General features: G+C 38.2%; 1 protein-coding gene across 1 annotated transcript; it reads left to right on the forward strand.

The window, feature by feature from the left end:
- Window positions 1-3477: 3477 nt before the first annotated feature.
- On the forward strand, window positions 3478-4488 carry LOC139846853 (uncharacterized). The gene has a single exon (XM_071836399.1). It carries the CDS (start codon window positions 3478-3480, stop codon window positions 4486-4488), a length of 1011 nt encoding a protein of 336 aa, XP_071692500.1.
- Window positions 4489-25765: the final 21277 nt, after the last annotated feature.

Raw genomic sequence — 25765 nt, forward strand, 5'->3', positions numbered from 1 at the left:
TCCTACTTTTTTTTTTTTTTTTAGAACGGCAAGTTAGTTTCATCGCACGGTTAGTGGTTAGATCGCATCGCACGTTCCAGGAGGAAACCGCCACCATCCAAACGGGCAGGTGGGGAAAACCCCCCTGGTGAGACTCGAACCCGGGTCTCCTCGAAACCATGCAAGCATGGTTACCAATGAGGCAAAGCCCCATTGGCAAATAATTGTCCTACTTGACTTTATAATTCATTATTTCCCAACTTTTAACTTACAATATTTTTGTAACTTACAATGTTGATATTTTTTTTTTATCAAGTACTTCGTATTATATAACACAAACAAATTTATTAAAGTTAAATTTGAAAATGAAAGACATTTAGAGTACAAATGTTATCGTTATTTTTGTAAAAAAATAAAAATAAGAATAAAAAAATAAAAAAATAAATAAAAATGAAACAATTATTTGAGACGGGACTTCACACTTCTTTATGATAATCAAATACATGCTTATCTTTTGTCAAGTACACTTTACTTACGCTTTAAATAGTTTGATTTCTTAAAGATGTTATTCATCTTCACCACTAATAGTTATCGAGCATGTATTATTATATTTTAGTAATTCAACAATAAATTTAGTTTTTCTTAGAGTAACGTAATAATTAAAGAGGTCTTTCATTAATTAACATTCAGTAATCCCTGCAATATCATATTAGCTGACGATCACATGTTGAGAATGCAAATATAATGGAGAACCTCTAGAGTTGAAACTGTTAAAAGAAGATACATAAAATTCAGGTGAGTTAAAATTATACTAGTTAAGTAGTAATTAATTAGTTTGTCTAAAATTCATTCTATATGATTTGACGATCTCTAGAATATGAAACGTTCTCTTCTTCTTCTTCCACCGCCGACGTATACTTCACTACTCCGGTAACGATTTTTGCTTTCTTTTTTCTGTATTACTCGCTCTTTTCTCCTTTTCTTTACGTGTATCTGTGCCCTACAATCTCTATCCACCATGTTTCCCTTCCACACTTCTCCTTTTACTCCTAGATCCTCAGACCGCCGACCAACTAATTCCGGCACCACCTCTAACCATATACAATATCGACCCATCAATGAAGGGATATGGGTAAAAGTTGATCGGAACAATCGTAATCCATCACCCAAAAACCCCATTAATATCGCTCCTCACAATCACCAACATAACCCTAAATCGAATGTAACCAATCTAAACTCATCTTCAAACCTCATATATAACCACTTTAAACAACGAGAAGCCTCCATCAATCTCATTAAGCAATACGGTAACCTCAAATCCAGCACCCCTCCAAACATGAAACCAATCGATAAAAACCGTATCACATCGTATATGTTTCATAATTTCCCCGAAAATTGGACTTTGGTAGATTTTTGGGCTATTTTCAAACGCTATGGCAACATACACGAAGTATACATCCCTAAAAAAAACCCTTAAAAGTGGTAAAAAATTCGGGTTTGTTCGATTCCTTGATGTGCCGGAATTTCACAAAGAGTCATTAGCACGACGACTCAATCTTGTCGTGGCTGGAGACTTTCTCTTAAAGGTATATATGGCATGGGATAACAATACCAAGGATAACAGGACTCCAAATCCTCAACAACCTTCGAAGCCTGTTAAATATCAACAAGCTAAATCGACCACTAAGCCCGTTAACTCTCACCAATCCAAACCGAACCTCTTTAACAATACAGACGATCGAACCTACATGGAGGCTACCTCTAACAAACAACCCTCCAAATCCAAAGTTCCTACTATCAAGGTAAGTGTTAACAAACCTCTAATTGATCTCCTGGGTCACGCGGTCATCGGCAAGGTTAAGGATCTAGAATATCTCGAATATTTTCATGAGATTTGTCATAATGAAAATCTAGATGGATTCTCTATCAAATATCTTGGTGGTCATAACATAATGCTTATATATGAAGATAAACGACCTGCTCTAGATATGCTAAATAACCCGGAACACCCCCTATGGAACTGGCTCGATGACATTACCCCTTGGGACCCGGAAGAATACACCATTTCCGGTCGCATTGCTTATGTTAATATATTTGGTGTTCCGATCACTTGTTGGATGGAGTCCACCTTTCGGGATATCGCGTGTAATTGGGGTCAGGTTGTTGAGACCTTTAATTGTTCCATCACTAATGAAAACAACCAAGACCTTTCACACGGTTCGGTTATCATTAAAACCATGGACTTCAAACCTATCGATGAGCAAGCTATTATTATCCATGAAGAACATAAACAAGTCTCGGTCTTTATTAAAGAAGTGCAGAATTTTTCTATGTTTAACTACCACGAGGATTCGCCATACGAATCAAATTCGGACAACGGGTCAGACTTCAACGAACCAGTTTCTGATGAAGAGTCAAACATGGAAGATGATAATCCTCTTGATGATTTCCCCCCAATCGACCCTATGCAGCATAATCATGATAACAATCTTTTTGGCAACATACCTGTCCACGATCGAGGTAATCCTCCTTCGAAAAGTGCTTCATCCTCTCAGTCATCTAGACGCATGGAAACTCACAATTATAAATTTAATCCCTCAACCTCCCCCATTAATAGCCCTAACGGGTCCATTCCCTCCAATGATGATATTGCATTCAATGCCAGTGATACAACCCCTAACGGGTCTAATACAAACTCGACCAATAACCATGTTATTCCGGATGTTACCGTAGGCCAATCAACAATTCCTGAAGCCCAATTACTGCCTAGCCCACCTCAACCTTGTGAGCCCACTACAACTCCCTCTCAACCCAATACCCCACGTAATATCACTGCAACCCAAACCCAAATTAATTCCAATGAATCACCCACTCATGGAACACCTGTACCCGATACTCCCATCCCTTTTACGATGCCTAGTAACCCTACCTCGCCTAAACAGCATCATCACATCTCCCCTGTAAGCCTCATGCCTGATCCACCCTCTACACATACCAATACCGTAACTTCTGACCCCTTTAACCTCGATGAACTACTCTCCATTGCTAAGGCCAAATCCAAGTCGAAACAAAAATCCACTAACCACACGAAATCCACTTTGATCCCAAAAGATAAAGAGTATCCTTTCAAAAAATGCGTCAAAGACGATATCCTCAAAGCGAAACCCTCGAACCACATCCCACCTGCCGCTCCTCAATCTAATCCAAAAATGCGTCCTAGATCAAATATGCTCTACATCAAACACCTCGCTCGGAGTGGACAAAAATTACGATTTTCACAATTAACAAAACGAGGCATATCATCATCTTCCAACGTGGACAATTCTGTATCTACTAACCACGGCCCGAAGACATCTTCAAAGAGCAATAATGTCAAATCTTCAACGAGCTCCTCAAAAGGTTTAAGCATCGACACAAACGAATTCGGACAAAGTATCGGCATCCGTTGGAATGTACGGTAAACTCTCTCCTCTTACTCGTTACCTTTTCGTCTTATAAATGTGTACGATTTCTCTTAATATCCGGGGTATTGGGCAATTGGGTAAAATTAGCTGGCTCAAACGTATTTGTCATAATGAGAAACCTACAATATTAGGGTTACAAGAAACAAAAAGCGAACATACACAAGATAATATCATTGATTCTTTCTGGTACAATTCTGACTTCAAATTCGTTCAAAAAGATTCGATTGGCACCTCTGGGGGTATCATCACGATTTGGGATTGCAACATATTTTCCTTCGATTATGCTATCGAAGGAGAATTCTTTCTTACAATCTGCGGGTCTTGGGCGGGATTTGATTCAAAGATCGCACTTATCAACGTCTACGGTCCACATTCATCATCCAAAAAACTTAGATTCTGGTCTGAACTAACCTCCCTAGCAAATTCCCTCACGTTTCCTTTTATCATCTTCGGTGATTTTAATGAAGTTAGAAACACTTCGGAACGCATGAACTGTGAATTTAACCAACAATGGGCTAATAACTTTAATAATTTCATTAACAATTCCGGACTAATTGATCTACCTCTTGGCGGGAAAAAATTCACTCGAATTTGTATAAAAAGAATGAAATTTAGTAAACTTGATAGATTCCTCATTTTCGATGAAATTTTTAAGTTATGGCCTAACATCTCCTCCAAAACTCTCGACCGCGACCTCTCCGACCACTGTCCTATACTTCTTAGAAACACATTTGCTGATTCCGGTCCTAAGCCTATTCGTGTGTTCGACACATGGCTTGACCTCAAAGACGCAGACTCTGTCATTGCTCGGGCTTGGTCAATCCCAACGACCGGTAACCGCCCTGACTGCATACTTCGTAACAAGCTAAAAAACGTAAAAATGGAACTAAAAAAACATAGCACTCAACTCGATAACCTGGATTCTCAAATTCTGGATCACCTTAATGCTATTAACGAACGGGAAGCTTTAGCCGAAACTAGACCTTTGACTGAAATCGAGAAAAACAAATGGCTAAACGAGAAGTGTAACAACCCAACCCGTTAACCAACCAATAACGCAGAAAAAAAAATATTTTGCTGGCACAGCACATGGCGCGGCGCGCCATATGGCCGCTCGGCGCGCCAAAGTGGCCTGTCCAAAAAGGCATGAAATGTGAAAATGTTTGACCACTTCCCGATGTATTTAGACAAAACGCTTTTAACCATACATTAATATATGTAGAACTAACACGTTCCATTAATAAAATTAGTTTTACGAAGACCGGGCCCACATTGGTCATTTTACGACTTTCGTACGAAAATACAAGTTTTCAACCACATGATTTGTAATACAAAATTAAGGTCGAGCATGGCGATTGGGGATACGCTACCCAATCCTAATCAATCCAAAAGCAAGCCTTCTAAAGCAACTACGCGAGTCCACTAGTCCCCGCTTACCCGAGCCTCCGCATCCATGCAATCTATAAAAAAGTCAACAACGAGAGGGTAAGCTAACGCTTAGTGAGTGAAAATATACTACATACATATATATGTATAAAATGGACACGCCACAATAATAATCAAATAGCGCATACCGAAGCATCCAAGTATAAGGCAAGCTAAACCTAGCATACCGTACGTTCACTAAGCACAAGCTAACAACACCAACAATATAGTAAGTTCGCAAACAACGTTGCGAACAATGCCAATAAGCTACAACCAGAAGGTTAGCTACATCACGTCAATACAACATTATACGTATACAATATATATATAACAACGCGTAAAACTCCCAAGGTTAACCATAACGCTATGGTGCTACCGGCTCGTGGTTCACACCATACGCAATTGAGTCATACTCTTTTATAGTGCTACCGGCTCGTGGTTCACACTCGATGCTACCGGCTCGTGGTTCACATCAATTATTTTATAGTGCTACCGGCTCGTGGTTCACACTCGATGCTACCGGCTCGTGGTTCACATCAATTATTTTATAGTGCTACCGGCTCGTGGTTCACACTCGATGCTACCGGCTCGTGGTTCACATCTATTTTTATAGTGCTACCGGCTCGTGGTTCACACTCGATGCTACCATAACATCCACAAACAAATACGCCATAAACATGAACGCATAATTAATCCACTCACAATATTAACCCTTCGCCATTGGGGTTATATAATCCACATCACCCGCCCATGTGATAACGTGCACACAAAGTGTGCACCTCGTCAAAGGTGGTCAACCAAAATGCACAACCGTGCCAATTGGACCTATACACAATTCCATCAATCCACCTATATGTGAAGTGAGCTCTATGACCGAGAACCACTTCACCCGACCCGCACCCATCCTACACATACATATGCACATAGGATATTAACACTCACCTTGTCGCCTTGATGAATGCTTCCAAATAAACCGCCACGCGCCAATGGAAAGTACCTATTCCATTATCACAAATACAATAACACGATTAGGGTTGACTTACAAACCAACCCATATGACACTTAGTGCAATTTCGACCCAAATGCACTTCCAAGTACAAACCGCGCCCAAAATTAACCAATAATCACTAACACAAGTGAGAATGGTCCTAATACGCCAATTAGACCCAATCATAGGTGTTAAACACCTATCTTGCCCAAAATGGCACTTAAACCCTAATTTTGACCCAAAGGAGTCAACATCGCGCCATTAGCGAGTTTTGACACCAAAACATATTTAACTCGGTTCTATGCTTCAACTTAATCCATTTTAAGTTTATAAACCTTATTAAATCGACAATTGGGTCATAACCGTCACCAAACCCTAATTTTGACCCATAGTCAAAATTAGTCAACCAAATAACCCTAAATGGGTTCCAATACTTCCATAATCACTAAACCTAGTGATTAAACCCAATTACAAGTCCTAACCATGGCCAATTAGTTCACCAACACAAAATCCACCAACAATAACAATAAACCCGATTACTAGCACCCACAAACTCAATTCAAGAGTTTGAATGGGTTTATTAACAATTTAAGTTCAAACCCTAACTTGAATATCAAATCACTAAGATGAAATTCGGAGTTAGAACTTACCAATACCGCCAAAATGATGCCGTTGACGAGTAGAACAACTTTAATACCCGAGGTTTGACCCGAAACACCCTTCTTCTTCTCCAATTGGAGCTCTCTCTCTCTCTAAAGCTCTACTCTCACTCTAGGGTTTGAAGATGAGAGTGTTTGATGAGTGAAAATGTGATCCAAACTGATCAAAGGATCAGTTTTGATGACCCCAAACCGACCCCAAGTGAAAAGACCAAAGTACCCTTCATTTAGACCTTTTAAAAAGGCTGAAAATTGCATCAGATGGGTTCGGCGCGCCGCGCCGAAAGGTGGAGCGCCGCTCCAACCTTCAGGTCAGTTTTCAGTTTCTTGTTTTGGCCATAACTTTTTGACCGTAGCTCCGTTTTCGATGAATCAAATATCGTTGGAAACGTGATAAGATTTCCTTTCCAATGGTAAGGCTTTGGAACACCAACACAAACTTTATTTGGGGTTGAAAGGATACGTACACACCTTGTCACTTCAGACAACGTCCAGTTTCCTTCGGCGTCCGAGCAAGCAACACGTAAACTTCATACACGCATCGTACACCATAAATACATTATGTACAATAAATATTTGGTTCTTACAACTCTCCCCCACTTAAACTCGATCACGTCCTCGTGATCTTCTCCACTTAACCAATCCGGACCTACTCAACGATCCTCACTCAAGTCCCAATACGAACTTTCCTAGACAATTCTTCCCAACGGATCACTTTTAACAACTAAAATCGTCAACCGTGATTTATCAAAACCACAATCCGAGCACTAAAACCTGCTCAATTTCCCATATCGGGAAAAACTCAACCAACCTCGTACCGAGATATAAATTCCTTAGCGTACCTTTACCACGGACAACGCTAAAAGTGACCAAGTCTCAACCTAAAGTCAACAATCCGAACGTTGAAGATCGAACCACATGAATCCTCACGGATTACTCTTACCACTAAACATCCTTTGTAGTGCGCAATACAACCAATACGCCACTATCCTAACATCATAAGCAACGACTAAAACCAAAAGCGCCCAAAACTACTATGGCAACGCTAATCCTAAGGTGTCCAAAATCGACTATTGTCACACCCGTAACAACACGTGAGCGAAACACGGCTATCGCAATCACTAATCACACAACATGGTCCTCACGATCCCACCATCGGTGTATAAAACAACCAATAGATCACTCAACACCGGATGAAGTCAGCGGACCCTGAAGGTCATGCTCCACCAATCAAAAATACTATGATGAAGTCAGCGGACCCCGAAGGTCATGCTTCACCAATCACATACGTACTTTTGGCCTCGAACAACGAGTAGTGCAACATCGCACTCTGTTACACTATAGTGAACCCTAACGGATACCACTAACCATCCACACAATCGAGCAAGAACCACCTATATCAAACATAGGTACAAAACAATAATTCTCTAAAAGAGAATCCGACACATACATCCCTTAACCGAGGGATTTCACCTTGCTTACCAAACACGTCCATTATCTCTCAACGAGATTTACCACATTAACACCTTGGTGATAATTCAAATCCAAAATCATAAGTACAATTTAACCGAAATTGTACTCTACCACAATCGACCAAATCTAGGTCCCGACACAAGTTTCGGTTTACTAAAACATTGTCCGAAATCTCACACTAAAACCTCCTCGTGCGGGAGTGTAACTCCTCTACTTGGAATTACGTTCCATAACCGCATCTCGTACACCCGTACAATGCTACCAAAGGTAGACTTTACCAATAATTGGGTTCGCACGGCCCATCACCATGTCTTGCTCCAACTTTGAGCATACCAAGGATCCTAACCTATCCTTGAACATTTCGAACGAAAAGTGTACCACAAATTACACGAACTATACACTCGCAATCATCCAATTGCTTTAGTTTGTCGAATTTCACCCGATCACTCATGAACCTAAGGGTTTCACTTCGGTACCCTGAGTACAATGTAACCGCAACACAATCGGAGTCGAACACCAAGCTAGTAGGTATAAAAAAAGGCACCTAATGTCGCGTCACGTAGAATCCTTTACCAACATACATCGAGATCCAAAACACTCGATTTCTCGGGTTTCATCCCACCCGTCGAACCTCATGGTTCATCAACTTCAACACGAGAGCGAACACGCTCTAACATCCGAACACCAAAACTCATTTCCATGGCTTGGTAGAGACATTTCCTAAATACTAAGGAATGCTTGGTTACGCCAAGTCTTACGCCCTTCGCCCGACAATCCAAAGTCACCATAGGGTACTTCCATTAGGAACGTCACCCATATCAATAACATGCACAACACAATTGAGACCATAAGGGTCTCACTCGAACGAGCTAAACAACCCGATACCAACCAAAATGCCTAAGCACCCAAGGATTCACACCATAGAGTCAAGGCACAACACACCACTTATACGCTATGCTGAGAGCAAACCGGAACCATAAACGTAGACCGCCCGCTTGCTACAAATTATCTCCAACGGAGAATAAAGTTTAGCTAAGACTTACGCACATACCGCATGTTATTACAAACGAATGACATATGATTTCGTACTAAAAGTACCTGATGTAGCGCTGTTGGGCTTCCGTGCTCCACTTCCCATCATATATTCGCGCTCTAACCTCCTGACCCGATCGTCATGCGATTCGGAACACTCTGACTTCCGGTGTCCCTCCATTCGGCAAATGAAACATCTGATTGTACCTAAAGGCACCACCGTACAATCTTGTGCCAAATGACCCCGTTCCCCACACTTAAAGCACGTAAGCTTGTAACCCTTCTTACTCTTCTTCTTCACATTCTCGACGCCTTCAGGCGTACTTCGTGCCCTCTTACCATGAGCACCATGTAATCCTAACCTTGCAAGTACATCTTCATCATCGCTACCTCGAGGTTTGGGAAACCTCTTTTTAAACTCTTCCTTTACAACTTTAGTCACTTGGTCTCGGACCACTTTCGTCATTTGTCCTTCGACCAACTCCTTGGTTAGTTCTCTAACTCTGCCGGTGAAAATCGAGACATATCGTTCAAACACAGCCTCAATCTTAAACGTTAACTCATCCTTCCCTTCGTGAATAGGCTCACTCGTTCCGCATCCATCTTCCGTTTTCATTCTAAGGAATGCAAACGATTAGATCACGAACGTATAAACCACACGCACAACACCGTCCCATCTTGCTAAACACTCGTCGTACATCACTTACTAGACACGATTTGCACCCGTAATAAGGTTTGCAAGTCCTTATTACGCATACACGCCGTATCGGCTCGTTAGTACAACGACCGCCTCGCTCGATGATATATGCAACCGCAACATAAACAAAGCACAAACAAAATCCTACGCGATATAAACACACTCGAGAATTATTATCACATCACAATAATATATTAATAATATCCGCATTACTAATATACAAGTTAGTCAATCTATAAACAAGGCACTAACTAAATCCATTCCGACCCGTAATCCTACAAGTCCCGCAACAATTAAGCACACACACAAGTCTAAGTCTAGGCACCTATCTCAAGTCACCTAAATCCCTTAGACCATGCTCTGATACCACTTGTAACAACCCAACCCGTTAACCAACCAATAACGCAGAAAAAAAAAATATTTTGCTGGCACAGCACATGGCGCGGCGCGCCATATGGCCGCTCGGCGCGCCAAAGTGGCCTGTCCAAAAAGTCATGAAATGCGAAAATGTTTGACCACTTCCCGATGTATTTAGACAAAACGCTTTTAACCATACATTAATATATGTAGAACTAACACGTTCCATTAATAAAATTAGTTTTACGAAGACCGGGCCCACATTGGCCGTTTTACGACTTTCGTACGAAAATACAAGTTTTCAACCACATGATTTGTAATACAAAATTAAGGTCGAGCATGGCGATTGGGGATACGCTACCCAATCCTAATCAATCCAAAAGCAAGCCTTCTAAAGCAACTACGCGAGTCCACTAGTCCCCGCTTACCCGAGCCTCCGCATCCATGCAATCTATAAAAAAGTCAACAACGAGAGGGTAAGCTAACGCTTAGTGAGTGAAAATATACTACATACATATATATGTATAAAATGGACACGCCACAATAATAATCAAATAGCGCATACCGAAGCATCCAAGTATAAGGCAAGCTAAACTTAGCATACCGTACGTTCACTAAGCACAAGCTAACAACACCAACAATATAGTAAGTTCGCAAACAACGTTGCGAACAATGCCAATAAGCTACAACCAGAAGGTTAGCTACATCACGTCAATACAACATTATACGTATACAATATATATATAACAACGCGTAAAACTCCCAAGGTTAACCATAACGCTATGGTGCTACCGGCTCGTGGTTCACACCATACGCAATTGAGTCATACTCTTTTATAGTGCTACCGGCTCGTGGTTCACACTCGATGCTACCGGCTCGTGGTTCACATCAATTATTTTATAGTGCTACCGGCTCGTGGTTCACACTCGATGCTACCGGCTCGCGGTTCACATCAATTATTTTATAGTGCTACCGGCTCGTGGTTCACACTCGATGCTACCGGCTCGTGGTTCACATCTATTTTTATAGTGCTACCGGCTCGTGGTTCACACTCGATGCTACCATAACATCCACAAACAAATACGCCATAAACATGAACGCATAATTAATCCACTCACAATATTAACCCTTCGCCATTGGGGTTATATAATCCACATCACCCGCCCATGTGATAACGTACACACAAAGTGTGCACCTCGTCAAAGGTGGTCAACCAAAATGCACAACCGTGCCAATTGGACCTATACACAATTCCATCAATCCACCTATATGTGAAGTGAGCTCTATGACCGAGAACCACTTCACCCGACCCGCACCCATCCTACACATACATATGCACATAGGATATTAACACTCACCTTGTCGCCTTGATGAATGCTTCCAAATAAACCGCCACGCGCCAATGGAAAGTACCTATTCCATTATCACAAATACAATAACACGATTAGGGTTGACTTACAAACCAACCCATATGACACTTAGTGCAATTTCGACCCAAATGCACTTCCAAGTACAAACAACGCCCAAAATTAACCAATAATCACTAGCACAAGTGAGAATGGTCCTAATACGCCAATTAGACCCAATCATAGGTGTTAAACACCTATCTTGCCCAAAATGGCACTTAAACCCTAATTTTGACCCAAAGGAGTCAACATCGCGCCATTAGCGAGTTTTGACACCAAAACATATTTAACTCAGTTCTATGCTTCAACTTAATCCATTTTAAGTTTATAAACCTTATTAAATCGACAATTGGGTCATAACCGTCACCAAACCCTAATTTTGACCCATAGTCAAAATTAGTCAACCAAATAACCCTAAATGGGTTCCAATACTTCCATAATCACTAAACCTAGTGATTAAACCCAATTACAAGTCCTAACCATGGCCAATTAGTTCACCAACACAAAATCCACCAACAATAACAATAAACCCGATTACTAGCATCCACAAACTCAATTCAAGAGTTTGAATGGGTTTATTAACAATTTAAGTTCAAACCCTAACTTGAATATCAAATCACTAAGATGAAATTCGGAGTTAGAACTTACCAATACCGCCAAAATGATGCCGTTGACGAGTAGAACAACTTTAATACCCGAGGTTTGACCCGAAACACCCTTCTTCTTCTCCAATTGGAGCTCTCTCTCTCTCTAAAGCTCTACTCTCACTCTAGGGTTTGAAGATGAGAGTGTTTGATGAGTGAAAATGTGATCCAAACTGATCAAAGGATCAGTTTTGATGACCCCAAACCGACCCCAAGTGAAAAGACCAAAGTACCCTTCATTTAGACCTTTTAAAAAGGCTGAAAATTGCATCAGACGGGTTCGGCGCGCCGCGCCGAAAGGTGGAGCGCCGCTCCAACCTTCAGGTCAGTTTTCAGTTTCTTGTTTTGGCCATAACTTTTTGACCGTAGCTCCGTTTTCGATGAATCAAATATCGTTGGAAACGTGATAAGATTTCCTTTCCAATGGTAAGGCTTTGGAACACCAACACAAACTTTATTTGGGGTTGAAAGGATACGTACACACCTTGTCACTTCAGACAACGTCCAGTTTCCTTCGGCGTCCGAGCAAGCAACACGTAAACTTCATACACGCATCGTACACCATAAATACATTATGTACAATAAATATTTGGTTCTTACAAGAAGTCCTCTCACATCGATAAAGAAAAAACTAAAACTAACATGCTAAAACAAAAATCAAGAATTAAATGGGCTCTCGAAGGCGATGAAAACTCGAAATACTTCCATAATTACATTAAAAAACGCATCAGTAAAAACAACATACACGGCGTTTCTATTAATGGAACTTGGACTGAAGATCCTAACATCATAAAACACGAAACCTTCCTTTACTTCAAAAACCTCTTCAAATCAAACAACCTTAACAATCACTGCCCCTTCGATAATGTTCCCCATCACCAATACATCTCTCCCCAAGACAACATCATTCTTGAGTCCGAACTCCACGAAGAAGAAATATGGGACGCACTTAATAACTGTGATAGCTCTAAGGATCCCGGTCCTGATGGTTTTAATATGAAATTTTTCAAAAAATATTGGGATCTTATAAAAAACGACCTCATTAAAGCATTAAAATGGTTCTGGACCAATTCTGAAATCTCCAAGGGCTGCAACGCCTCCTTTTTCACCCTCATCCCCAAAAAACCCAACCCTATCGGTTTGAATGAATACCGACCTATCTGTCTAATAGGTAGTTATTATAAAATTCTAACCAAAATCCTCTCTAATCGCCTCGCCAAAGTCATCCATAAGGTCATTGGGATCGAACAAACCGCCTTTCTCAAAGGTCGTAACATCCTCGACAGCGTTCTTATTGCTAACGAAATTATTGATGAACTTAAACGGAAAAAACGCAAAGGTTTAATTTTCAAAGTCGATTTCGAAAAAGCTTTCGACTGTATCGAATGTGACTTTCTTTTTAGCACCATGCAATACATGGGATTCGGTCCGAAATGGATTAGTTTCATTCGAGCATGTCTTTCCTCCTCATCCATTTCCATCCTTGTCAATGGTTCCCCCACATCGGAATTCTCCCCGGAAAGAGGAATACGCCAAGGCGATTGTAGTGACCCGAACTTTTCCATGTTTATATATATTAATTGAGATTGATGTTTACATGATTAAATGTTTCCAACATGTTAAGCAATCAAATTTGTTAAGACTTGATTAATTGAAATAGGTTTCATATAGACAATTGACCACCCAAGTTGACCGGTGATTCACGAACGTTAAAACTTGTAAAAAAACTATATGATGACATATATATGGTTATATATATAGTTAACATGATATTATGATAAGTAAACATATCATTAATTATATTAACAATGAACTACATATGTAAAAACAAGACTACTAACTTAATGATTTTGAAACGAGACATATATGTAACGTTTATCGTTGTAACGACATTTAATGTATATATATCATATTAAGAGATATTCGTACATCATAATATCATGATAATATAATAATTTAAAATCTCTTTTGTTATTATAAACATTGGGTTAACAACATTTAACAAGATCGTTAACCTAAAGGTTTCAAAACAACACTTACATGTAACGACTAACGATGACTTAACGACTCAGTTAAAATGTATATACATGTAGTGTTTTAATATGTATTTATACACTTTTGAAAGACTTCAATACACTTATCAAAATACTTCTACTTAACAAAAATGCTTACAATTACATTCTCGTTCAGTTTCATCAACAATTCTACTCGTATGCACCCGTATTCGTACTCGTACAATACACAGCTTTTAGATGTATGTACTATTGGTATATACACTCCAATGATCAGCTCTTAGCAGCCCATGTGAGTCACCTAACACATGTGGGAACCATCATTTGGCAACTAGCATGAAATATCTCATAAGATTACAAAAATATGAGTAATCATTCATGACTTATTTACATGAAAACAAAATTACATATCCTTTATATCTAATCCATACACCAACGACCAAAAACACCTACAAACACTTTCATTCTTCAATTTTCTTCATCTAATTGAACTCTCTCAAGTTCTATCTTCAAGTTCTAAGTGTTCTTCATAAATTCCAAAAGTTCTAGTTTCATAAAATCAAGAATACTTTCAAGTTTGCTAGCTCACTTCCAATCTTGTAAGGTGATCATCCAACCTCAAGAAATCTTTGTTTCTTACAGTAGGTTATCATTCTAATACAAGGTAATAATCATATTCAAACTTTGGTTCAATTTCTATAACTATAACAATCTTATTTCAAGTGATGATCTTACTTGAACTTGTTTTCGTGTCATGATTTTGCTTCAAGAACTTTGAGCCATCCAAGGATCCATTGAAGCTAGATCCATTTTTCTCTTTTCCAGTAGGTTCATCCAAGGAACTTAAGGTAGTAATGATGTTCATAACATCATTCGATTCATACATATAAAGCTATCTTATTCGAAGGTTTAAACTTGTAATCACTAGAACATAGTTTAGTTAATTCTAAACTTGTTCGCAAACAAAAGTTAATCCTTCTAACTTGACTTTTAAAATCAACTAAACACATGTTCTATATCTATATGATATGCTAACTTAATGATTTAAAACCTGGAAACACGAAAAACACCGTAAAACCGGATTTACGCCGTCGTAGTAACACCGCGGGCTGTTTTGGGTTAGTTAATTAAAAACTATGATAAACTTTGATTTAAAAGTTGTTATTCTGAGAAAATGATTTTTATTATGAACATGAAACTATATCCAAAAATTATGGTTAAACTCAAAGTGGAAGTATGTTTTCTAAAATGGTCATCTAGACGTCGTTCTTTCGACTGAAATGACTACCTTTACAAAAACGACTTGTAACTTATTTTTCCGACTAGAAACCTATACTTTTTTTGTTTATATTCATAAAATAGAGTTCAATATGAAACCATAGCAATTTGATTCACTCAAAACGGATTTAAAATGAAGAAGTTATGGGTAAAACAAGATTGGATAATTTTTCTCATTTTAGCTACGTGAAAATTGGTAACAAATCTATTCCAACCATAACTTAATCAACTTGTATTATATATTATGTAATCTTGAGATACCATAGACACGTATACAATGTTTCGACCTATCATGTCGACACATCTATATATATTTCGGAACAACCATAGACACTCTATATGTGAATGTTGGAGTTAGCTATACAGGGTTGAGGTTGATTCCAAAATATATATAGTCTGAGTTGTGATCAATACTGAGATACGTATACACTGGGTCGTGGATTGATTCAAGATAATATTTATCGATTTATTTCTGTACATCTAACTGTGGACAACTAGTTGTAGGTTACTAACGAGGACAGCTGACTTAATAAACTTAAAACATCAAAATATATTAAAAGTGTTGTAAATATATTTTGAACATACTTTGATATATATGTATATATTGTTATAGGTTCGTGAATCAACCAGTGGCCAAGTCTTACTTCCCGACGAAGTAAAAATCTGTGAAAGTGAGTTATAGTCCCACTTTTAAAATCTAATATTTTTGGGATGAGAATACATGCAGGTTTTATAAATGATTTACAAAATAGGCACAAGTACGTGAAACTACATTCTATGGTTGAATTATCGAAATCGAATATGCCCCTTTTTATTAAGTCTGGTAATCTAAGAATTAGGGAACAGACACCCTAATTGACGCGAATCCTAAAGATAGATCTATTGGGCCTAACAAACCCCATCCAAAGTACCGGATGCTTTAGTACTTCGAAATTTATATCATATCCGAAGGGTGTCCCGGAATGATGGGGATATTCTTATATATGCATCTTGTTATTGTCGGTTACCAGGTGTTCACCATATGAATGATTTTTATCTCTATGTATGGGATGTGTATTGAAATATGAAATCTTGTGGTCTATTGTTACGATTTGATATATATAGGTTAAACCTATAACTCACCAACATTTTTGTTGACGTTTTAAGCATGTTTATTCTCAGGTGATTATTAAGAGCTTCCGCTGTCGCATACTTAAATAAGGACAAGATTTGGAGTCCATGCTTGTATGATATTGTGTAAAAACTGCATTCAAGAAACTTATTTTGTTGTAACATATTTGTATTGTAAACCATTATGTAATGGTCGTGTGTAAACAGGATATATTAGATTATCATTATTTGATAATCTACGTAAAGCTTTTTAAACCTTTATTGATGAAATAAAGGTTATGGTTTGTTTAAAAATGAATGCAGTCTTTGAAAAACGTCTCATATAGAGGTCAAAACCTCGCAACGAAATCAATTAATATGGAACGTTTTTAATCAATAAGAACGGGACATTTCAGTTGGTATCCGAGCGTTGGTCTTAGAGAACCAGAAAATTTGCATTAGTGTGTCTTATCGAGTTTGTTAGGATGCATTAGTGAGTCTGGACTTCGACCGTGTTTTCTTTAAAAATGATTGCTTAACATTTTTGTTGGAAACTATATATTTTTAACATATGAATATTATGTGATATATTAATCTCTTAACGTGTTTGATATTATGTGATAGATGTCTACCTCTAGAACAAGTCCCATTGACTCACCTAATAATAATGACGAGTCAAATGTAAATTGGAATAATTTGTGGACTGATTCACAAGTTCCCGAAGAGGAACCGGAAGAAGTGTCGGAACCGGAAGAAGAATCGGAACCGGAAGAAGAATCGGAACCGGATGAAGAAATAGAACCGGTGGGGGAAATAATAAAACGGTTAAGTAAAAGAAAATCCTCAACCAACCGACCAAAGTTAATTATGGTCAATGGTGTTTCCGCCAAGGAAGCAAAATATTGGGAGGATTACCAATTCTCCGATGAATCGGATTCCGACGAAAATTCCGATGATGTTATAGAAATTACCCCAACTGAATTTAAAAAGGCAAAAGAAAATAATAAGGGAAAGGGCATAAAAATAGAGAAATCTAATTCCAACCCCGATGAACTTTATATGTATCGTCAACCCCCGAAGTCCTTAAGTTGTAACAATGACCCGGGAACCTCTAAACCACCAGGTTTTTCTAAACCAATGTGGACAACGACGGTTCGTATTAGGGGAACATCATATATCCCTAGAAACTTGGCAAAACGAACCAAAACCAAAGAAGAAGAAACGAGCGAGTCGGAATAAGATAGTTGTATTCGTGTGGTGTAATATATGGAATATAGTGTTCTTATGCTTTATGATATATGTAAAAATTGCTTGTATTAATAAGTATTTTTTTTTTATGAATCTAACTCTTGTCTATTTTACAGTTTAAAAATACAAAATGGATAGACAACCCAATATTTTAAGAGACCTACCCGGAGACATGATTGATGAAATCTTGTCTAGAGTCGGCCAGAATTCTTCGGCACAACTATTTAAGGCGAGATCAGTTTGTAAGACATTCGAAGAACGTTCCAAGAATGTCTTGGTTTATAAGAGACTTTCGTTTGAAAGATGGGGGATATCACATTGGGAAACCCATAAGTTACGATGTGTTTACTTTGACGCATATATTGCGGGGAACCCAAATGCTATTTTACGCAACGGGTTAAGAAATTATTTTGACTCAATATATCCGAATATTGGACTTCGTGATTTAGAAAAAGCGGCTAACATGCAACATAAAGAAGCATGTTATGCTTACGGATTAGTAATGTTCGCTTCTCACCAAAGTGAGAACAAGAACATCGGGCTACAACTATTAAACAAAACGTTTCCACAAGTGACGGAGTCGGTAATTGGGGTAAGAAATGAGGTTTTTAGATTATTACGGGACTGTTGGACATTACGTAACCCTCGTCCCTTTGATGACGTTACAACACGCTGTCTTATCAACGGCCATAACGGTTATGTTGCACAAGACCAAGGATGGGAAGTAGTCCTAGTAAAACCAGAATGCATGACTTGTTTCTGGACGTATGAATTACGTGTATTTATTGCCTTTGCTGAACGACTTGTGTACTAGCTAGAATTGTCTTCACAACTATCTTGTATCAAAGTTATTGTGTGCTATATTTCATGCATTATGTAAAATAAGCGGTATTGTAAGTTTGTAAAATATTGTATAAAAGTTTGAACGCGAAATATTATTATAATCAGTTTTTCATATAGAATTGTAGTAGTTGAATTGTATATTAGCTATTAAGTATGAACTTAACGGGTAGGTACTACCCGAATTTAAACTTATAAAACGCTAATATGAAGAAAAAGCTTTTATAAATGAGTTCATATTATGCTACGAAATACTATTAACTACTCTTAATATTCTGTATGATTAACTTGTTCCATTTAACTATTTTGAAGGAAATGGCACCGACTACTCGACACACCGTGAATATGAATGAAGAGGAATTCCGTACTTTTCTAGCTTCAAACATAGCCGCAGTACAGGCTGCGCTACATACCAACAATAACCTTGGATCTAGCAGTACAGGAAATCGTGTAGGATGCACCTACAAAGAATTCACTGCCTGCAAACCTTTGGAATTTGATGGAACCGAAGGACCGATCGGATTGAAACGGTGGACCGAGAAGGTTGAATCGGTGTTTGCCATAAGTAAGTGTACTGAAGAGGACAAAGTGAAGTACGCTACGCATACCTTCACAGGTTCTGCGTTAACATGGTGGAATACCTATCTAGAGCAAGTGGGACAAGATGATGCGTACGCACTACCGTGGTCAGCATTCAAGCACTTGATGAACGAGAAGTACCGTCCCAGAACCGAGGTCAATAAGCTCAAGACAGAACTTAGAGGGTTACGAACCCAAGGATTTGATATTACCACGTACGAAAGACGATTCACAGAATTGTGCCTATTGTGTCCGGGAGCATTCGAAGATGAGGAAGAGAAGATCGACGCGTTTGTGAAAGGATTACCGGAAAGAATCCAAGAAGATATAAGTTCACACGAGCCCGCCTCCATACAACAGGCATGTAGAATGGCTCACAAACTAGTGAACCAGATTGAAGAAAGAATTAAAGAACAGACTGCTGAAGAGGCCAATGTGAAGCAAGTCAAAAGAAAGTGGGAGGAAAACGGTGATAAGAATCACCAATACAACAACAACAGCAATTACAACAATAATCGCAACAATTATCCCAACAATCGCAACATCAATCGCAACTACAACAAACGGCCCAACAACAACAACAACAACAACAGCAACTACAACAATCATCCCAACAACAATAATAACCGCAACAACAACAACAATCAGAAGCAGCTATGCCAAAGGTGTGAAAAGAATCACTCGGGGTTCTGCACCAAATTTTGCAACAAGTGTAAAAGAAATGGTCATAGCGCGGCGAAGTGTGAGGTCTACGGACCAGGGGTTAATAGAACGAAAGGAACAAATGGTGTTGGAACGAGTAATGGCGGAGCAAGTAGTGTCGGAGCAAGTTATGCCAATATAGTTTGATATAAATGTGGAAAACCAGGCCACATTATTAGAAATTGCCCGAACCAGGAGAACACGAATGGACAAGGCCGTGGAAGAGTTTTCAATATTAATGCGGTAGAGGCACAGGAAGACCCGGAGCTTGTTACGGGTACGTTTCTTATTGACAATAAATCTGCTTACGTTTTATTTGATTTGGGTGCGGATAGAAGCTATATGAGTAGAGATTTTTGTGCTAAATTAAGTTGTCCATTGACGCCTTTGGATAGTAAATTTTTACTCGAATTAGCAAATGGTAAATTAATTTCAGCAGATAATATATGTCGGAATCGAGAAATTAAACTGGTTAGCGAAACATTTAAGATTGATTTGATACCAGTAGAGTTAGGGAGTTTTGATGTGATAATCGGTATGGACTGGTTGAAAGAAGTGAAAGCGGAGATCGTTTGTTACAAAAATGCAATTCGCATTATACGAGAAAAAGGAAAACCCTTAATGGTGTACGGAGAAAAGGGCAACACGAAGCTACATCTTATTAGTAATTTGAAGGCACAAAAACTAATAAGAAAAGGTTGCTATGCTGTTCTAGCACACGTCGAGAAAGTACAAACTGAAGAAAAGAGCATCAATGATGTTCCCATTGCAAAAGAATTTCCCGATGTATTTCCGAAAGAATTACCGGGATTACCCCCACATCGATCCGTTGAATTTCAAATAGATCTTGTACCAGGAGCTGCACCAATAGCTCGTGCTCCTTACAGACTCGCACCCAGCGAGATGAAAGAACTGCAAAGCCAATTACAAGAACTTTTAGAGCGTGGTTTCATTCGACCAAGCACATCACCGTGGGGAGCTCCTGTTTTGTTTGTCAAGAAGAAAGATGGTACATTCAGGTTGTGTATCGACTACCGAGAGTTGAACAAACTTACCATCAAGAACCGCTACCCACTACCGAGAATCGACGACTTATTTGATCAACTACAAGGCTCGTCTGTTTATTCAAAGATTGACTTACGTTCCGGGTATCATCAAATGCGGGTGAAAGAAGATGATATTCCAAAGACTGCTTTCAGAACACGTTACGGTCATTACGAGTTTATGGTCATGCCGTTTGGTTTAACTAATGCACCAGCTGTGTTCATGGACCTTATGAACCGAGTGTGTGGACCATACCTTGACAAGTTTGTCATTGTTTTCATTGATGACATACTTATTTACTCAAAGAATGACCAAGAACACGGTGAACATTTGAGAAAAGTGTTAGAAGTATTGAGGAAGGAAGAATTGTACGCTAAGTTTTCAAAGTGTGCATTTTGGTTGGAAGAAGTTCAATTCCTCGGTCACATAGTGAACAAAGAAGGTATTAAGGTGGATCCGGCAAAGATAGAAACTGTTGAAAAGTGGGAAACCCCGAAAACTCCGAAACACATACGCTAGTTTTTAGGACTAGCTGGTTACTACAGAAGGTTCATCCAAGACTTTTCCAGAATAGCAAAACCCTTGACTGCATTAACGCATAAAGGGAAGAAATTTGAATGGAATGATGAACAAGAGAAAGCGTTTCAGTTATTGAAGAAAAAGCTAACTACGGCACCTATATTGTCATTGCCTGAAGGGAATGATGATTTTGTGATTTATTGTGACGCATCAAAGCAAGGTCTCGGTTGTGTATTAATGCAACGAACGAAGGTGATTGCTTATGCGTCTAGACAATTGAAGATTCACGAACAAAATTATACGACGCATGATTTGGAATTAGGCGCGGTTGTTTTTGCATTAAAGACTTGGAGGCACTACTTATATGGGGTCAAAAGTATTATATATACCGACCACAAAAGTCTTCAACACATATTTAATCAGAAACAACTAAATATGAGGCAGCGTAGGTGGATTGAATTATTGAATGATTACGATTTTGAGATTCGTTACCACCCGGGGAAGGCAAATGTGGTAGCCGATGCCTTGAGCAGGAAGGATAGAGAACCCATTCGAGTAAAATCTATGAATATAATGATTCATAATAACATTACTACTCAAATAAAGGAGGCACAACAAGGAGTTTTAAAAGAGGGAAATTTAAAGGATGAAATACCCAAAGGATCGGAGAAGCATCTTAATATTCGGGAAGACAGAACCCGGTATAGGGCTGAAAGGATTTGGGTACCAAAATTTGGAGATATGAGAGAAATGGTACTTAGAGAAGCTCATAAAACCAGATACTCAATACATCCTGGAACGGGGAAGATGTACAAGGATCTCAAGAAACATTTTTGGTGGCCGGGTATGAAAGCCGATGTTGCTAAATACGTAGGAGAATGTTTGACGTGTTCTAAGGTCAAAGCTGAGCATCAGAAACCATCAGGTCTACTTCAACAACCCGAAATCCCGGAATGGAAATGGGAAAACATTACCATGGATTTCATCACTAAATTGCCAAGGACTGCAAGTGGTTTTGATACTATTTGGGTAATAGTTGATCGTCTCACCAAATCAGCACACTTCCTACCAATAAGAGAAGATGACAAGATGGAGAAGTTAGCACGACTGTATTTGAAGGAAGTCGTCTCCAGACATGGAATACCAATCTCTATTATCTCTGATAGGGATGGCAGATTTATTTCAAGATTCTGGCAGACATTACAGCAAGCATTAGGAACTCGTCTAGACATGAGTACTGCCTATCATCCACAAACTGATGGGCAGAGCGAAAGGACGATACAAACGCTTGAAGACATGCTACGAGCATGTGTTATTGATTTCGGAAACAGTTGGGATCGACATCTACCGTTAGCAGAATTTTCCTACAACAACAGCTACCATTCAAGCATTGAGATGGCGCCGTTTGAAGCACTTTATGGTAGAAAGTGCAGGTCTCCGATTTGTTGGAGTGAAGTGGGGGATAGACAGATTACGGGTCCGGAGATTATACAAGAAACTACCGAGAAGATCATCCAAATTCAACAACGGTTGAAAACCGCCCAAAGTCGACAAAAGAGCTACGCTGACATTAAAAGAAAAGATATAGAATTTGAAATTGGAGAGATGGTCATGCTTAAAGTTTCACCTTGGAAAGGCGTTGTTCGATTTGGTAAACGAGGGAAATTAAATCCAAGGTATATTGGACCATTCAAGATTATTGATCGTGTCGGACCAGTAGCTTACCGACTTGAGTTACCTCAACAACTCGCGGCTGTACATAACACTTTCCACGTCTCGAATTTGAAGAAATGTTTTGCTAAAGAAGATCTCACTATTCCGTTAGATGAAATCCAAATCAACGAAAAACTCCAATTCATCGAAGAACCCGTCGAAATAATGGATCGTGAGGTTAAAAGACTTAAGCAAAACAAGATACCAATTGTTAAGGTTCGATGGAATGCTCGTAGAGGACCCGAGTTCACCAGGGAGCGTGAAGATCAGATGAAGAAGAAATACCCGCATCTATTTCCAGAAGATTCGTCAACACCTTCAACAGCTTAAAATTTCGGGACGAAATTTATTTAACGGGTAGGTACTGTAGTGACCCGAAGTTTTCCATGTTTATATATATTAATTGAGATTGATGTTTACATGATTAAATGTTTCCAACATGTTAAGCAATCAAATTTGTTAAGACTTGATTAATTGAAATAGGTTTCATATAGACAATTGACCACCCAAGTTGACCGGTGATTCACGAACGTTAAAACTTGTAAAAAAACTATATGATGACATATATATGGTTATATATATAGTTAACATGATATTATGATAAGTAAACATATCATTAATTATATTAACAATGAACTACATATGTAAAAACAAGACTACTAACTTAATGATTTTGAAACGAGACATATATGTAACGTTTATCGTTGTAACGACATTTAATGTATATATATCATATTAAGAGATATTCGTACATCATAATATCATGATAATATAATAATTTAAAATCTCTTTTGTTATTATAAACATTGGGTTAACAACATTTAACAAGATCGTTAACCTAAAGGTTTCAAAACAACACTTACATGTAACGACTAACGATGACTTAACGACTCAGTTAAAATGTATATACATGTAGTGTTTTAATATGTATTTATACACTTTTGAAAGACTTCAATACACTTATCAAAATACTTCTACTTAACAAAAATGCTTACAATTACATTCTCGTTCAGTTTCATCAACAATTCTACTCGTATGCACCCGTATTCGTACTCGTACAATACACAGCTTTTAGATGTATGTACTATTGGTATATACACTCCAATGATCAGCTCTTAGCAGCCCATGTGAGTCACCTAACACATGTGGGAACCATCATTTGGCAACTAGCATGAAATATCTCATAAGATTACAAAAATATGAGTAATCATTCATGACTTATTTACATGAAAACAAAATTACATATCCTTTATATCTAATCCATACACCAACGACCAAAAACACCTACAAACACTTTCATTCTTCAATTTTCTTCATCTAATTGAACTCTCTCAAGTTCTATCTTCAAGTTCTAAGTGTTCTTCATAAATTCCAAAAGTTCTAGTTTCATAAAATCAAGAATACTTTCAAGTTTGCTAGCTCACTTCCAATCTTGTAAGGTGATCATCCAACCTCAAGAAATCTTTGTTTCTTACAGTAGGTTATCATTCTAATACAAGGTAATAATCATATTCAAACTTTGGTTCAATTTCTATAACTATAACAATCTTATTTCAAGTGATGATCTTACTTGAACTTGTTTTCGTGTCATGATTTTGCTTCAAGAACTTTGAGCCATCCAAGGATCCATTGAAGCTAGATCCATTTTTCTCTTTTCCAGTAGGTTCATCCAAGGAACTTAAGGTAGTAATGATGTTCATAACATCATTCGATTCATACATATAAAGCTATCTTATTCGAAGGTTTAAACTTGTAATCACTAGAACATAGTTTAGTTAATTCTAAACTTGTTCGCAAACAAAAGTTAATCCTTCTAACTTGACTTTTAAAATCAACTAAACACATGTTCTATATCTATATGATATGCTAACTTAATGATTTAAAACCTGGAAACACGAAAAACACCGTAAAACCGGATTTACGCCGTCGTAGTAACACCGCGGGCTGTTTTGGGTTAGTTAATTAAAAACTATGATAAACTTTGATTTAAAAGTTGTTATTCTGAGAAAATGATTTTTATTATGAACATGAAACTATATCCAAAAATTATGGTTAAACTCAAAGTGGAAGTATGTTTTCTAAAATGGTCATCTAGACGTCGTTCTTTCGACTGAAATGACTACCTTTACAAAAACGACTTGTAACTTATTTTTCCGACTAGAAACCTATACTTTTTTTGTTTAGATTCATAAAATAGAGTTCAATATGAAACCATAGCAATTTGATTCACTCAAAACGGATTTAAAATGAAGAAGTTATGGGTAAAACAAGATTGGATAATTTTTCTCATTTTAGCTACGTGAAAATTGGTAACAAATCTATTCCAACCATAACTTAATCAACTTGTATTATATATTATGTAATCTTGAGATACCATAGACACGTATACAATGTTTCGACCTATCATGTCGACACATCTATATATATTTCGGAACAACCATAGACACTCTATATGTGAATGTTGGAGTTAGCTATACAGGGTTGAGGTTGATTCCAAAATATATATAGTCTGAGTTGTGATCAATACTGAGATACGTATACACTGGGTCGTGGATTGATTCAAGATAATATTTATCGATTTATTTCTGTACATCTAACTGTGGACAACTAGTTGTAG

Source organism: Rutidosis leptorrhynchoides, chromosome 1 (assembly GCF_046630445.1).
Source record: "Rutidosis leptorrhynchoides isolate AG116_Rl617_1_P2 chromosome 1, CSIRO_AGI_Rlap_v1, whole genome shotgun sequence".
NCBI lineage: Eukaryota > Viridiplantae > Streptophyta > Magnoliopsida > Asterales > Asteraceae > Rutidosis > Rutidosis leptorrhynchoides.

Coding starts and splice junctions, on each gene's coding strand:
- LOC139846853 (XM_071836399.1), top strand. CDS start 3,478: ATGTGTACGATTTCTCTTAATATCCGGGGTATTGGGCAATTGGGTAAA.